At 41.9% G+C, this 16,716-nt stretch overlaps 1 protein-coding gene across 1 annotated transcript in view; it reads right to left on the reverse strand.

Annotated features, from left to right (window-relative positions):
• Positions 1 to 16,716, reverse strand: part of LEMD3 (LEM domain containing 3) — a 385,365-nt gene that overhangs the window by 196,985 nt on the left and 171,664 nt on the right. Inside the window, exons 5-6 of the mRNA XM_033958493.1 lie at positions 14,882 to 14,961; positions 14,456 to 14,601 (exon numbers count right to left, since the gene is read on the reverse strand). Coding sequence (XP_033814384.1) covers positions 14,456 to 14,601; positions 14,882 to 14,961 — 226 coding nt within the window. The remainder of the gene's footprint in view (positions 1 to 14,455; positions 14,602 to 14,881; positions 14,962 to 16,716) is intronic.

Genomic DNA, 16,716 nt, shown 5'->3' on the forward strand with positions numbered 1-16,716 from the left:
CGTGAAGTTCTATGCGGTTTACAATGATTAAAAAGAATGCTGCAATTGAGTAGAACTTACATAGTTGGAGGTTAGTCACTAACAGAATATGAGAGCGGTTGTTGTGGGAGAGATTGTGCGGATTAGCAACCTAGGTAATTCAAGAACAGATATGTTTTTAGGTGTTTCCTAAATTCACCATAGTTGTTAGTATGCCTAAGTAGTTTTTCCAGGTCTTTGCCCCATGATGCTGCTTGATATGAGAGGAGATGTTGATGGTGTCTTTTATATTTACATCCTCTAACCGGTGGGGAGACGAACTTCGGGTGTGAACTTCTCTTATGTTTGTTGGTTGAGAAGAAGAAGAGGTCAGTTATATATTTAGAGGCTAAACCGTATAGTGCCTTTCTGTTTCCGCAAAGGCAGGACCCAGCAATGAGGAAGGCCCCTCAGGAGTCTTTAGAGTCTTCAACAGATATATCAAAAGCAATGTATGAAGATGCACACACACCCTAAATGCGGCTGCTAAGCTTTGTTGTCTGATGACTTTATTTTTCTGTGTTTTTAACTGTTCCCAAGGTCTTCTTGTCCACTGACTGTTTTTCTCTCCGTCTTCACTTTCTGCCTTGCATCCATCTGCTAATAGGAAGAACAAGCCTCAGATTTCCGCTTGCTGCCAGAACTAATATTTGCTTCCAAACTAGAAAGGGAAAATACCTCATTGGCCATTAGTTCTGGCGGCAAGTGGGAATCTGAAGCTAAAGACTCCTGAGGCATGCCGGTAGGCCGAAACATGTGCATGTCGAGTCATTGAGTCATTGGATGAATTTATGAGACTTTGGATGAATAAAAGAATTTGAATTATCAGATGAGTTGAAGGACATTTTATTGGTACGCACCATTCTGATTTGGACACTTCCACTCTGATTCTGTGCTTTTGAGTTTGTGGTTTTGTTTCCCCTGTTTTATTCTATGGGAATCACCTCTTCATTTTTTTCCTCTGGGCCTCTCTAACCTAGCTCTGGCTCTGCCTCCTGATATTTCCTGGCAGCTGCTTCCCTGACTCCTCCTTCCTGTGTAACTTTTCTCTAGGTTCATAGTCTAAATCGAGCGAGGACAAAGGTGCGCCGACAACCGAGCGTGGATAACTGAGTGCAGGACTTCATCGCGCCGAAAAAAACCCATATTTTAAAGGGCTCCGATGGGGAGTGTTGGTGGGGAACCCCCCCACACTTTACTTAATAGAGATCGCGCTGGCATTGTGGGGGGTTGTAACCCCCCTCATTATACTGGAAACTTAACTTTTTCCCTGGTTTTTTTTTAGGGAAAAAGTTAAGTTTTCAGTATAATGTGGGGGGTTACACCCCCACATCCCTCCAACATGGCAGCGTGATCCCTATTAAGTAGGTTGGGGGGGTTCCCCCCCACACGCCCCGTCAGAGCCCTTTCAAATATGGGTTTTCTTTGGCGCGATTAAGCCCAGCGCTCGGTTGTCGGCACGCCTTTGTCCTTGCGCGCTTTTGACCCGTCACCTTTCTCTAAGGAGGCATATGTTGAGGTAGTTCTGACATTGTGAGGGAATATCCAGCAGGGGGAGTTGTAATGTCCTATAGACTCTCACAGGTACTGATCTGTACAACCTTTCCCACATTAACTGATCTCTAGAGCCGCTATTTACTAGTTTTAACTTGTCAGTTATACTCAAATTTGTAGCATTTTTTTTAAATCATTGTAAACCGCATAGAACTTCACGGTCCTGCGGTATATAAACTGTTATTATTATTATAAGCATTTTAATAAAGATAAACATAAAATATTACTTCTATACATGGATTAAGAACTACATAAAGATATGCAGTTTTTTTCTGTTATATTAAAAATATAGTGGGGGCTATTTAAATGTAGCTCTCATGCTGAATCTGGTACAAGAGTTGTGGTGGTAGAGCTGCTTGGCTATAGTGATCATAGTACAGTCAAGTTTGATAAAACCATGAGAGAATAATAAAACGACTTAGTGCCTTGTAGCTTTAAAAAGGGAAACTGATAAAATGAAACTAGTTAGGATTGTTTACTTAAGTTATGGAAATTGTTTAAAAATACTGTCTTGAAACCCAGATAAAAAAGATTATACAGGTTAAAAGAATGTGTCAGCATAGCTAAATGTTGCTGTGAAAGAGACTATTAAACGCCATAAAAACATCTTTTAGACTAGGAAAATGGACGACCTGTAAGCCCTGGCAAATTAGATGTGAAGCATGAATAAAGCAGCCAAGAGAAGTTAGAGACTTGCCAATGATGAAGCTGCTGATTTAAAAAAATAAAAAGTGAAAAAAATTCTTATATTCTGCAATTACCTGTATCAGGTTCTATGCAGATCACTTAAACTGGGCAACCCTTGGAATTTAGAACTATTTAATTAGGTTAACATGATAAAATTAGCAAACAGAAATGTAAAATTAGCTTAGTAAGTTTTTCTTAATGTTTTTCTATATACAAAATAAGATCTAAGAGTTTCGATTTGGATCAGAAGAAAGATTAACCTTTCTCTTCCATGAGTTCCTTGAGCTCTTCGGGAACACTGATGCTGCCTTGACATCAGTTGATGCCAATTCTCCCATGATTTTTAAATTCTTGAGACTGTAGCATTTTACATAGCTAGCTAGGCAGTCAGCATCCCTTACAAGCTTTAAACTCCTTCCTCGTGCTCTCATCAATCCCTCACACTACTGCTCAGAGGCCTTTTCACACATAATTCTACTATTAACAGGGATATGCTTCTATGACATTTTTTCACAGACACACACCTGAGGCAAATAAATACTCAAACAAGTGCAGAACAGAAACTGAGGATCTGTTAAATGGCATGAGGCTACAGCAGGGTATGCATACACATCACTTTCGATCTGTAGTTGGTTGAATCCACAGATGCGGAACCCGTGGATATGGAGGGCCGACATTCCTAATGTTTGCTTTTTTGATCCCCATAATATAGTGAGTTAAGGATTTCAACACACCAGCCATAATAATTCTAAAATCCTTTTCCAAAGTAATGACCCCTAACATGGAACCTGCTGTATACCTATAGTTAGGCTTATATTGTGTCACCTTAAATTGCACCTACCATTTAGATCAGGGGTGTCCAACCTGCGGCCCCGTGAAGTATTTTGTGCGGCCCCGGTTGAGGGCGATGCAGTGTTTTCCTCTGCTGTTCCCGGGTGTTTACCGTCTTGCCAGCTCCCTCCTCTGTCTTGCTGCAGCGTTTACACATTTGTGTGGCTCCAGAAACTTTTTTTCGGCCAAAAAATACAGCCCAGGGAAGCCAAAAGGTTGGATACCCCCAATTTAGATGTTCAGTTTTAAAGTCCTCAAATAGTTCCTCACAGTCTACTTGCATTGAATCTACTTTAGGAATTTAAGTCATCTGATCACTTTCACTCACTGATCCTTTCTAGATCATTCATGAATAAGTTAAACACTGGCCCCCTTACAGCTTTCCAAGGCATTCCAATATGTTCCAGTGGAAAACCAACCATTTAATGTTACTATTTCCTTTGAATCTTTTAATCGGTTGCCCAATCACATTAAGACTGCCTCCCATTTCAAGATGTTTTTAATTTCCTAAGGAGTTTCTCATGAAGGACTTTCTCTCTTGATTACTTCACCTTTAATAACCACATGCTTAATCATACCTTTAAAGAATTCTGATAAATGATACCCATCTTGCTGGCCCAAATAAGAAACCCCAGGCCTAGCCTACCTGCTCCTCTCCACAGATCACATGGCAAGGTGATTAGAAGAGACTGCACATTTAGACTGATCCTTTTGGTTTATTTGGGCCAGCAAGAGGGGTGCCGCTCAGAAGAAAATGTTTTAAATCCTGAGCAATGGAGGTCGGTTCACTGTATAAAATTATATAGTGAGCTTCCACTAGGCTACAGAAGAGAGGGGTATTGCTGGAGAGGGAAGGAGGGAAGGGAGAAGGGGGTACTGCTAGACATGGGTATTGGGAGAGGGGGGAGGGAAATGGAAGGGAAGAGAATTACTGCTGGACAGGAAGGAGGAAGAACGGGAGAAGGGGTACTGCTGGACAGGGGGGAGGTAAAAGGGAGAAAAGATTCTACTGGACCTGGCAGAAAGGGAGGGAAAAGAAAGGTGCTACATACTGTAGGGGAAGGTGTGATGGTGCAAGGGGAGAAAGCATGTTGGGTTGGGGGATGGGAAGAAGGGATGCCACTCAAAGGAAGAGGTAAGGACAGAGAGAAAGAGTACAAGAGGCAGAAAGTGTTGGACTCATGAAGAGTGCAAGATGGATGGGGAGGTCTAAAAGGAGGGAAGGAGAAATGTTACACTGGGGAAAGGGGAGAGCAGAGAGTGAAAAGTTGGACTCAAGGGGGGAGAGAGAGAAAGAGAGATGTTGGTTGGGGAGGGAAGGAGGACAAGAGGAGAAGCATGCAGGAGGAAGAGAGAAAAAAATGTTGGACTGGTGGAAAGGAAGGAGAAATATTGGACTGAGAGGGGGGCCAGAAAGGAGGAAGGGAAGGGACATGGACTGCAGGGGGCAGAAAGGAGGAAGGGAAGGGAAAGAAAAAATGTTACACAAGGAGGGAAGGAGAGAGAGATAGGAAGGGAAGACATGGAAAAGTAGATTTTGAGAAGAAAGCAGAAAAATTGAATGTTAAGTTAATGCCAAAGATGGATGCAATAATGATAAATAGGAGACTGACTATAATGGTGATAATTACCAGTGAGGAGAAAGCGACTAACACTTTGAAAAAATGCTCAGAAAAGTGAAACTCTGAAGAGGGGGTGAGAACCTCCTCTTAAGGGAAGAGTTTACCGTCCAGTCATTGCATTGATATATGAAACATCACATTAAGTGATGTTTCATATATCAATGCAATGACTGGACGGTAAACTCTTCCCTTAAGAGGAGGTTCTCACCCCCTCTTCAAAGTTTCACTTTTCTGAGCATTTTTTCAAAGTGTTAGTCGCTTTCTCCTCACTGGTAATTATCACCATTATAGTCAGTCACCTATTTATCATTATAGCTATTTTACTGACTAGTATTTATACATTAGTCCCTGTATTCGTCCTTAACAAAGATGGATGCAAGGCAGAAAGCGAAGACGGAGAGAAAAACAGTCATTGGACAAGAAGGCCCTGGAAACATAGTTAAAAGCACAGAAAAATAAAGTCACCAGACTACAAAGGTAAGGAAAATGATTTTATTTTCAATATAGTGACTGATGTGTGTGAGTTTTGAGAAAGGAAAGATGTTAAACTTAACTGTGAGGGCCGCAGAAAAATAGTTAATGTCTTATTAAAGAAATGACAATTTTGCATGAGGTAAAACTCTTATAAATCTTTCCTTTAACAGTTAAAGGAAAGATTTATAAACTATAATGAGTTTTACCTCATGCAAAGTTGTCATTTCTTTAATAAGACATTAACTACTTTTTCTGCGGCTCTCCATGTTCCTACAAATCCAAAATGTGGCCCTGCAAAGGGTTTGAGTTTGAGACCACTGCCATAGACTAACTGAACAGCCCTAAGTAAAAGAATTTAAGAAAACCTGAAAGCAAACCACAGTCCCAATTGCTCTGTCAAGAGTTGAGAGCTGGTCTTTTCTTACAGTATTGAAAGTTTAATAGACTGGGATCCCAGAAGAGGTGTTATGGAAGGTGGTTGTGACGAACTGGTGACCCACATTCCAACAGTTTTCTGAAGATTCAGAATCAGTTTAATTTTCAGTGATCCAATCATTGAACTGAATGGGAACTCCTACCAAGCACTAAGTCTTAGACAGCGTCAGGACTGTCGTATGAAGGGAGACCATGGCCTGACTGCAAGTAAATTATGAACAGACCATAATACTTTCATGTGTGCATGGAGATCATTGACAGTATACTACTGTCCAGGTGTCCCTCAAGACTCCAGTTAGGCAGGCCAAACTGGAAGCAGCAGACTTGCTGCAGTTTTCCTACCCCGTTGTTTTGGGCTGGGATTTCCTAAAGTTTGGAGCTCTCTGGGCTCAGTTAACTGCTGGCTCTCACGGAAAGGTGGAAGGGTCTTTCACTAAGATGCTTCCTTTGGAAGACCCTGACCTCTATGTAGAGGAGCCCTAAGATGCCTAAAACCCGTCAACAGAGGCAGAGGGACAAGCTGCACTGTCCCATGAACTTGGGGGCAACGGTAGATGAGGATCCAGAATTGGGAGAAGAGGGACAAGATACCTAAGACTTGTTGGATAGCCTGCCCGAGAGGAGTGGGGTGGGATCCCAGGAGAGTTCAAGAAAGCCCAAGCTGAAGATGAATCCCATAGGACAGTCAGAGCTCAAGTGGCGATGGTGGATGGGAACCCCGTGGGCAATCAAGATCCCTCTAAAATAGTAATCCCGTACTTCATAATTAAGAGGTATCTGGTGTATAGGGTGGCCAAAGGAACAATGGAGGAGGAAGAGATAGAGCAGTTAGTTGTCCAGTCATAGCGTAGGCAAGTCATGCAGTTAGCCCCTAGTCACCTGCTAGGAGATCACTTGGGGGAGGAGAAAACCCAAGACCAAATTTTGGTCCAGGTTTTCTGGCCAGGCATATATAGGACAAGCAAACAGAATTATTCTGTCAATCTTGCTCAATTTGTAGTCCTTGTTTGTAGAGGTTTATTCCCTTCAGAGTTCCTCTGGGGATCTGCCAGTTGAGTAGTCCTGCAAGGGTTCCACCTGCCCCTCTGGTGCCTATACCCCTTGTCAACACCCCTTTTGAGTGGCTATGGAATTTGTGGGACCTCTGGAATGCACTATGTGGGGAAACAAGAATATTTTAGTTATTATGGACTATGCCACTAAATATCCAGAGGCTATTGCTCTGTATAACATGAAGGTCACTACTCTATTAGAGAATGATGCGAGGAAAAATCTTTGTCCCCGCAAGCTTGGTCCCTGTCCCCAGCCCACTCCCACGAGCTCGGTCCCCGTCCCTACAAACCATCTGATCCCATCTGCACAACCTTTGAATAGTTATGATTTTATAGTGAACAAAACCCATCGCCCCTCCCTATCAAGAAAACTGGAGACGGGGACAAAATGTGAGGTTATCAAATTTGCTGATGACACCAAACTCTGCAGCAGGGTTAGGAACACGGAAGACTGTGAAAACCTGCAAAGGGACCTAACGAGACTGGAAGACTGGGCAAATAAGTGGCAAATGAGTTTTAACGTAGAGAAATGCAAAGTCATGCATGTAGGGAAAAAGAACCCGATGTTCAGCTACAAAATGGGGGGAACACGGCTAAGGGTGAGTAACCTTGAAAGGGATCTGGGGGTGATGGTTGACACATCACTGAAACCATCGGCGCAGTGTGCGACAGCCTCAAAGAAAGCAAACAGAATGCTGGGCATCATCAAAAAGGGTATCACAACCAGGACGAAGGAAGTCATCATGCCGCTGTATCGCGCAATGGTGCGCCCGCACCTGGAGTACTGTGTTCAATACTGGTCGCCGTACCTCAAAAAGGACATGGCAGTACTCGAGGGAGTGCAGAGGAGGGCGACTAAACTGATAAAATGTATGGAAAATTTCTCATACGCTGACAGGTTAAAAACGCTGGGGCTGTTCTCTCTGGAGAAGAGGAGACTTAGAGGGGACATGATAGAAACCTTCAAAATCCTAAAGGGCATAGAGAAAGTGAATAAGAACAGATTCTTCAAACTGTGGGGAGCCACAAGCACTAGGGGTCACTCGGAGAAATTGAAAGGGGACAGGTTTAGAACAAATGCTAGGAAGTTCTTTTTTACCCAGAGGGTGGTGGACACATAGAACAAGCTTCTGGAGGAGGTGATAAGCCAGAACTCTGTACAGGGGTTCAAGGAAGGTTTGGATAGGTTCCTGGAGGATAAGGGGATAGAGGGGTACAGATAGAACTTGAGGTAGGTTATAGAAGTGGTCAGTAACCACTTCACAGGTCGCGGACCTGATGGGCCGCCGCGGGAGCGGACCGCTGGGCAGGATGGACCTCTGGTCTGACCCAGTGGAGGCAACTTCTTATGTTCTACTACAGAATGCTACATAGAAAAATCAAGCTAACAGAATAATTCAGTCACATGGCAAGACTAGTGTTAGGGGAGTGCAACTAGGGCAACAGCCCCTTGGTCAGAGAGAGAACTAAGCTAGATGGAAGCTAAAGAAGCACAGCCTTGGCTTTGTGGTCCCCAGTTGTGTCTAACACCAGCACTAGCAGGATACATATATCAAATCTGATATATTCTAATCACAAAATAGAAAATAAAATTATTTTTTTCTATCTTTTGTTATCTCATCATTTTATTCTTCAAATCATATTGGTCTCAGGCACTACTCTCTGTTTTCTTTTGTCTTCTCTTAACTCACTTGCCAAGGTCTCCTGACCATTTGACATTTCTTCTTTCTAAATGCTCACCATCCATCTTTCATCTCTGTGTATGTACTGTTTCCCATGTTCATCATCTCCCTTCTCTATGTCTCTTATATGCCTCTTTCTAGTATTTCCCCTGTGCCCATCTCTCTGCCTTCATCATCTCACCATTCTATGAACCCCTCACCCTGTGTCCAGTATCATTCCTCTATATCCCTATGCCCCAAGTCCAGCATCTTCCTTCTGCATTCTTATTCTCCCCCATATCTAGCCACCTTCTCTGTGTCCATATAATCTCCCATATCTGGCATTACCCCTGTATCCATAAACCACCCCCAAGTAGCATTCTCCTTTGTGTCCCTGTTCCTATGCTCCAATCCATGCTCACTATCTCCCCTCTTTTTGTATATCTCCCTGTGTTCAGCTTGGTGTCAGGTCAAAAGCACGCCGCGACAAAGGCGCGCCTAGACAATTGAGCGCAGCGCGGAGGCGCACGCCACTCTAAATTACTGTTTTTAGGGCTCCGACGGGGGTGTGTGGGGGGGAACCTCCCCCCCACTTTACTTAATAGACATCGCGCCGCATTGTGGGGGGTTGTAATCCCCCACATTTTACTGAAAACTTAACTTTTTCCCTGTTTTTAGGGAAAAAGTTAAGTTTACAGTAAAATGTGGAGGGTTACAACCCCCCATAACGTCGGCTCTTCAACATCTTTATAAACGATCTGGACATTGGTACAACAAGTGAGGTGATTCAATTTGCGGACGATACGAAGTTATTCAGAGTAGTGAAGACGCAGGGGGATTGCAAAGATCTACAAAGTGACATAATCTAGCTTGAGAAATGGGCATTGACATGGCAAATGAGGTTCAATGTAGATAAGTGTAAAGTGATGAATGTCGGTAACAAAAATCTCATGCACGAATACAGGATGTCCGGGGCGGTACTTGGAGAGACCTCCCAGGAAAGAGACTTGGGAGTTCTGATCGACAAGTCGATGAAGCCGTCCACGCAATGTGCAGTGGCGACGAAAAGGGCAAACAGAAAGCTAGGAATGATTAAAAAGGGGATCACGAACAGATCGGAGAGGGTTATCATGCCGCTGTACCTGGCCATGGTGCGCCCTCACCTGGAGTACTGTGTCCAGCAATGGTCGCCGTACATGAAGAAGGACATGGTATTACTCAAAAGGGTCCAGAGAAGAGCGACTAAAATGGTTAAGGGGCTGGAGGAGTTGCCGTACAGTGAGAGACTGGAGAAACTGGGCCTCTTCTCCCTTGAAAAGAGAAGACAGGAGGGAAAGTGTCTCTCGGAGGGTGCAGAGACTGGAGCCAAGGGATTGATTCTGAAACTTTTGTTTTTGCTGCTTCCCCAGAGAGTTTTTCTCCCGATATTGCAGTGCCTACTGAGAACAGGCACTGAATTGGACACCTTAACATCGGGTCTGCCCGGGAGATAAGAAGCCTCTTCTCCTGTGGCAATATCAGGGAAAGTGTCTCTCGGAGGGTGCAGAGACTGGAGCCAAGGGATTGATTCTGAAACTTTTGTTTTTGCTGCTTCCCCAGAGAGTTTTTCTCCCGATATTGCAGTGCCTACTGAGAACAGGCACTGAATTGGACACCTTAACATCGGGTCTGCCCGGGAGATAAGAAGCCTCTCCTCCTGTGGCAATATCAAGGAAAGTGTCTCTCGGAGGGTGCAGAGACTGGAGCCAAAGGATTGATTCTGAAACTTTTGTTTTTGCTGCTTCCCCAGAGAGTTTTTCTCCCGATATTGCAGTGCCTACTGAGAACAGGCACTGAATTGGACACCTTAACATCGGGTCTGCCCGGGATATAAGAAGACTCTCCTCCTGTGGCGCGGCCACAAGCCCCTCGAGAGCCACTGGAGCCTCTGGAGCAGGAACAGCTTTTAGTTAAGTTGAATTTACTTATCTATGTGTGATTTGCTTGTTTTTTGATAAAATGGGGAAACGTAAAGGGAAACTTCGTGTTTCAACACCAGTTAGTGTTGGACCTATGGATAAACATTTATTGCCACCAGGTACCCAGAGGTTAACAGATAAACCTGACTCATTCTCAGGAGCATCTTTGAGTTCTCCAGAACGTACCCCTCCCCTCCCTCCGGATCTTCCCAGGGACTTGGAACCAACAGGTTCACAAGGTGCTTCTTTTGAAGCCTCCGACCCCCAACTGTCTGCGGAAATTGTATTTTCGCAGATGCCTCAAGTTTTTCCTGGAATAACTAATCAACCAGAGGGGTTGGAAGAAAACCCAGAGGAAGTTACTTTAAAAGATTTGTGGACTTTAAATATGAGGATGGAGGGGATGTTAAGGAAAGTTACTAATCATGTTCAAGTTTTTTCCAATGAAGTTGTTGATAAATTGGGAAATGTAGATGCTAACATCTGGAATCTAGATAAACGCACGCTCTCTCTCGGAAAGCAGATAAAGAATTTACAGACATCTATGGTGGCAGTTACAAAAGATTCCTTGAATATTCACTATAAGTTGGAAATGAGTGAGAATCAGGTTAGATCAAGGAATCTTAGATTAGTTAATTTTCCACTGACTCACCTATTATCTCCAGAGATGCTATTGAGAAAGTATCTCAAGGAAATATTAGGGGTCACTAACTCTGACACCATGATGTTTTCTAACTTTTTCTATATACCTCAAAAGAAAAAATTTCCAGTAGAAGGGGGAATGGATCAATTAAGTATTGTAGATGTAGATTTAACTAAATTTCTTGAAGATTCTCAGGATTTGATCCAAACCCGCTCTACTCTGTTAGTCACCTGTGTAAATGAGGTAGATAAAACTTTAATGTTGAAGCTGTATTTCCAGAATAGAGAGGCAAAATTCTGTGGAGAAAAGGTTCTAATGTTCCCCGATGTGGCAAGGGCTACTCAATATAGGAGAAAAGCCTTTTTGGCTTTACGTCCTAAAGTTCTTGAAATGGGTGCAACGTTTTTTCTCAAGTTTCCCTGTAAATGTATTTTGCATGTTCAAGATAAAGATTATGTATTTTGGGAACCTTCTCAATTAGAACTTTTTCTAAAAGGAAAGAAACAAGATTAATTATTATTGTTATCATTATTAGCTTTTCTTAGTGAGGGGTTTAAAATATATCACCCTAAGAGGTAAATAGGTTTTGTGAAGGGGGGTAAATGTGTTCTTTTCTCCTCCTTTATACCTATTTTTTGTTTTCCTGTTATATAGTTTATTTGAATTATGAGATATCTTCCTCCATTTGTGGGCTAGATGGATATTTCCCCTAAGGGGTAAAATTGGTTCTTTTGTGGATAACGTATATTTTCTTTGTATTCCATATCTTATTATGTTTATTTAAATGGATGTAATAATGTTGAAAATTTTTAATAAAAAAAAAAAAAAAGAAAAGAGAAGACAGAGGAGACATGATCGAAACATTCAAAATACTGAAGGGAATAGACTTAGTAGATAAAGACAGACTGTTCACACTCTCCAAGGTAGGAAGAACAAGAGGGCACTCTCTAAAGTTGAAAGGGTATAGATTCCGTACAAATGTAAGGAAGTTCTTCTTTACCCAGAGAGTGGTGGAGAGCTGGAACGCTCTTCTGGAGGCTGTTGTAGGAGAAAACACCCTCCAGGGTTTCAAGACTAAGCTGGACAAGTTCCTGGTAAACTGGGACGTATGCAGGTGAGGCTGGACTCATTTAGAGCACTGGTCTTTGACCTGAGGGCTGCCATGTGAGCGGACTGCTGGGCAGATGGACCACCAGTCTGACCCAGCAGCGGCAACTCTTATGTTATTAAAAGATAAGAGACCTCAAGTGTGAACCCATCTACATGGGCTTCTTAGCCTAGTTTGGATACATCTGTGGTGAGGACAATTTGCTCTGGAGAAAAGGGATTCTTTTTGTTAGATTTTTTAAAAGGAATTCGTTTTGCTAGATTTGAATGATCCTTCCACTAAGATGAAGTCCCGTAGATGTTTTGTGATACAATCTATGTCCTGTAGCTTTTGCATGGTCTAAGTGCACTAAGTTGACATAAGAATATAAGAATTGCCGCTGCTCGGTCAGACCAGTGGTCCATCCTGCCCAGCAGTCCGCTCATGCGGCGGCCCTCTAGTCAAAGACCAGTGCCCTAACTGAGACTAGCCCTACCTGCGAACGTTCTTTTTCAGCAGGAACTTGTCTAACTTTGTCTTGAATCCCTGAAGGGTGTTTTCCCCTATGATAGATTCCGGAAGAGCGTTCCAGTTTTCTACCACTCTCTGGGTGAGAAAGAACTTCCTTATGTTTGTACGGACTCTATCCCCTTTCAACTTTAGAGAGTGCCCTCTCGTTCTCCCTACCTTGGAGAGGGTGAACAAACTGTCCTTATCTACTAAGTCTATCCTTTTCAGTACCTTGAATGTTTCGTTCATGTTCCCTCTCAATCTCCTCTGTTCAAGGGAGAAGAGGCCCAGTTTCTCTAATCTATCGCTGTACGGCAGCTCCTCCAGTCCCTTAACCATCTTAGTCGCTCTTCTCTGGACCCTTTCAAATAGTACCGTGTCCTTCTTCATATACGGGGACCAGTGCTGTACGCAGTATTCCAGGTGAGGGCGCACCATATCCCGGTACAGCGGCATGATAACCTTTTCCGATCTGTTCGTGATCCCCTTCTTTATCATTCCTAGCATTCTGTTCGCCTTTTTCGCCGCCGCCACACATTGCATGGTTGGCTTCATCCACTTGTTGATCATAACTCCCAAGTCCCTTTCCTGGGAGGTCTCTCCAAGAACTGCCCCGGACATTCTATATTCGTGCATGAGATTTTTGTTACTGACATGCATCACTTTACACTTATTCACGTTGAATCTCATCTGCCATGTTGATGCCCATTCCTCGAGCCTGATTATGTCACGTTGCAAATCTTCGCAATCCCCCTGCGTCTTCACTGCTCTGAATAACTAAGTATCATCCACAAATTTAATCACCTCGCTCGTCGTACCTATGTCCAGATCGTTTATAAAGATGTTGAAGAGCACGGGTCCAAGCACCGAGCCCTGTGGCACCCCACTGGTGATGTTCTTCCAGTCCAAGTATTGTCCATTTACCCCCACTCTCTGTTTCCTATGCTCCAGTCAGTTTTTAATCCACGTGAGTATTTTACCCTCGAGTCCATGGCTCGCAATTTTCCGAAGTAGTCGTTCGTGGTCCATCTATTAGTCGTTTGTGGTCCATCTCATCCGAGATGTGCCAGAGGAATCACATGCACTGTTGAAATCATGTAGCCCAACCTCTTCAAAATGCCTCATGCAGATGTCAGATGACTCGTTTGTATCTCACAAGGGAGATCTTTTCTTATGGAAGAAAGGTCTATGCCAGAATTGTGTCTAGCAGAGCTTCTATGAATACCAGTTGAGGTGGCAAACCTAATTAGGACTTTAGAATTTGTAGTTTCCTGGAGAATCCTATGGATATCTGAGCTCCTTCCTAAGATGTGCTCTCAACCAGCCAAATGTATATATCATGGAATCATTAATTTTTGAGATCCTGTTGGGTATTTGTGACCTGTTTTGGCCACTCAGCTAAAATGGACCTTTGGTCTGACCTAGTACAACAATTATATTCTTATAAGGTTTCTCACGTGGTCTCCTTTTGATAACGTCACCCACTTACTATTCTGCTTATCCTTATAGCAACATGCACTTGGCTACAAAGGGGGAAAAAAGGCAATCCAAGTGACAATGCAGCATGAGAACTCAAGCTCATATGCAATAAAGCTAGAAGCTATTCTTCTAGAAAAACTAGATAAGAGTTTTCCATGTAAAGGGTCAATCAGTGATACCATTCCATTTTGGCTTACCTCAGAAAATTTCATACCCTAAAATACATCTGCTACTCTAATAGGACTGCCCAGTTAAACACATTCACAGAAGCAAATAGCCAGCAAACTTCATTTCCCAAGTTTCCTCTGAGGCCAGCACATTTATCATCCATTTGGCTATAAAATAAACACCAACACTAGATGCTGAATTCTGGATAACCTGAGGAAAACACCCACAACTTATTATAAACAATTTCACAATGGCACAGGATGCATAAAAACTTACCTAAAACTAGTATGGATAATTTATGAGCTACACTAATAAAAGCTCGCCTAAAACGACACACCAAAGACATTTGTGGTCTCGTAGATTCCAAGTACTTCACATCAGTTACATTTGTCAAATCTTGATCAGGGTCACTGCCAACGCATCTGTTAAAAACAAGGGAAAGGGAATGAATTGCTGCTCAGGTAGAGTTCACAATTATCCTGAAAGGCCAATATCAAATTTACAGTATAATTTGGTGCTATTAGATCAGCTTTATGTTTTTGTTGATTATGCATATGAATGTTATTTCTTAAATTCAAATGTCAAACAGGAAAACTGCTCTGATAAAAAAAAACAAAACACAAGGTGAAAAAAGTCAATGTTTTCCAGCACCAAAAACTTAATCTTTATAATACAGCTCACTCAAGTAAATTAAACACTTACTTTATGCCCACATCCTCTCCAGTATTTAAAATCCACTGCAGTGATGTGTTAAATGCCTCTTCATATTTGGGGTTTAAATTCTGTAAAAAGATCCAAAACACATATACATGAAAGAATCCTATAATTTTTTTTAAAAAATCTCTAAATTACAAAATATTTAGATTAATTGGCTCTCATATCTATAGTGGAAACCTTGATTTTGTCAAGGGTAGGATCGGAGAAGTAGCTTAATGGTTAGTGTAGCCATTTTTGATTTTCCACTGCAGCTTTGAAGAATTTCCACTGCAGCTCCTTGTGACTTTGGGCAAGTCACTTAACCCTCCATTGCTCCAGGTAAAAAACTTAGATTGTCAGCCCATATGGACAAAGTACCTGCATATAGTGTGTACAGCGCTGCTTACATTTAGTAGCATTATAGAAATGATTAGTAGTAGTTGTAGATTATTCTAACATTGTATTGATTGGCTGTTCCAAGGCTTTAATTAAAGTTTAAATAATTCAGAATATGTCAACCAAGTTAATATATTTCCTTTATAGATTTGATTTCTACACCCCTGCTTTTCTTGAACTATACTGGTTTCCAAAAGAAGCCAGAGTTCAATTTAAACCATGCATAATGATTTTTAGCACATTATATGGAGACAAGTCACCTTATGATTGTCTTAGTATATTTATTAGCAAGACATAACATGTATAGTTTACCAGATTTGCTATGTTTTCCTTCAGTATGAAAAATTACTTGAAAACAATGACAATTTATGCTATATCTGTTTGGAATTCTTTGCCATCTTCTTTTAGAATAACTAGGTCTTATTTGAGATTTAGAAGAATTCTAAAAATTCTATTTTGTAAATTCCTAATGTAGAAAGTTAGCAAGATTGTTCTAAATGAACTGAATCGTAAGTGGACGTGGGGTAGGGGGGTTAATATTTTGAATTTAAAATAGTGGCTGTATTGATGTTTCTTATTGTAATTCCTGAATTAAATGATTCATCTATTCTTGTCTGTGAAACAGACATTATATGAGTTTTATATTCCATAATATACATATAATGTTTTAACAGCTAGAATAGCTAAGTTACTCACCTGTAGCTGATGTTCTCTAAAGACAGCAGAATACAGTAAAATCTCAGTTAACCGATTCTCTCACCCAACAGGCAAAAAAAAAATTGCAGGTGAAAAAAAAAAAAGTCCCCAAAACACCAGTGGCAGCAGTCCTGAGCCACAAACCCCACCTCCCTCAAGCCCCAAAGAATTTGAAGCAGCGGCCATTCTGAGCCGTGAACCCCACTTCTCTCCTGATCTGAAGCACCAGCGCAGCAGCGTCCTGAGCTGCAAAGCCCACCTCCCTCCCTCAAGCCCCCAAGCAGTTGAGACGGGAACCCCACATTTTATTTTATTTACTGCCCTTCTAAGAGAATCAGAGCAGTCCACAATCATTAAAAACCAATAAGAAAAGAGTTACAACTATTAATAACAAAAGAGAAAAAATAATAAAAGGAGAAAAAAATAGAAAGCCAGGGCTACTACTGTAGTGCCAAAACAACCTCCCTAACCTAGGCAACAGGGCTTAAGGAGAGTTTAAAATATTGATATGATTAAGATCTATTCAATTTGATATACTGCAAACTTACAATACAATCTAAGCGGTTTACAATTTTAAATAAAATCATATATTGGAAAAGAACTCCATATATTAGAAAGGAAAGTCCCCACCAACAGCTCACCCAAATATGCAAAAGCCCAAAGTATTATTTTAAAAAATATTATTGTTCAGTGTGTAAGTCTGATGGAAGAAGATTCCAGAGATACGACCCAAGCGACAAGTAGTCTGA

The sequence above is a fragment of the Geotrypetes seraphini genome, chromosome 9 (assembly GCF_902459505.1).
Source record: "Geotrypetes seraphini chromosome 9, aGeoSer1.1, whole genome shotgun sequence".
NCBI classification, from domain to species: domain Eukaryota; kingdom Metazoa; phylum Chordata; class Amphibia; order Gymnophiona; family Dermophiidae; genus Geotrypetes; species Geotrypetes seraphini.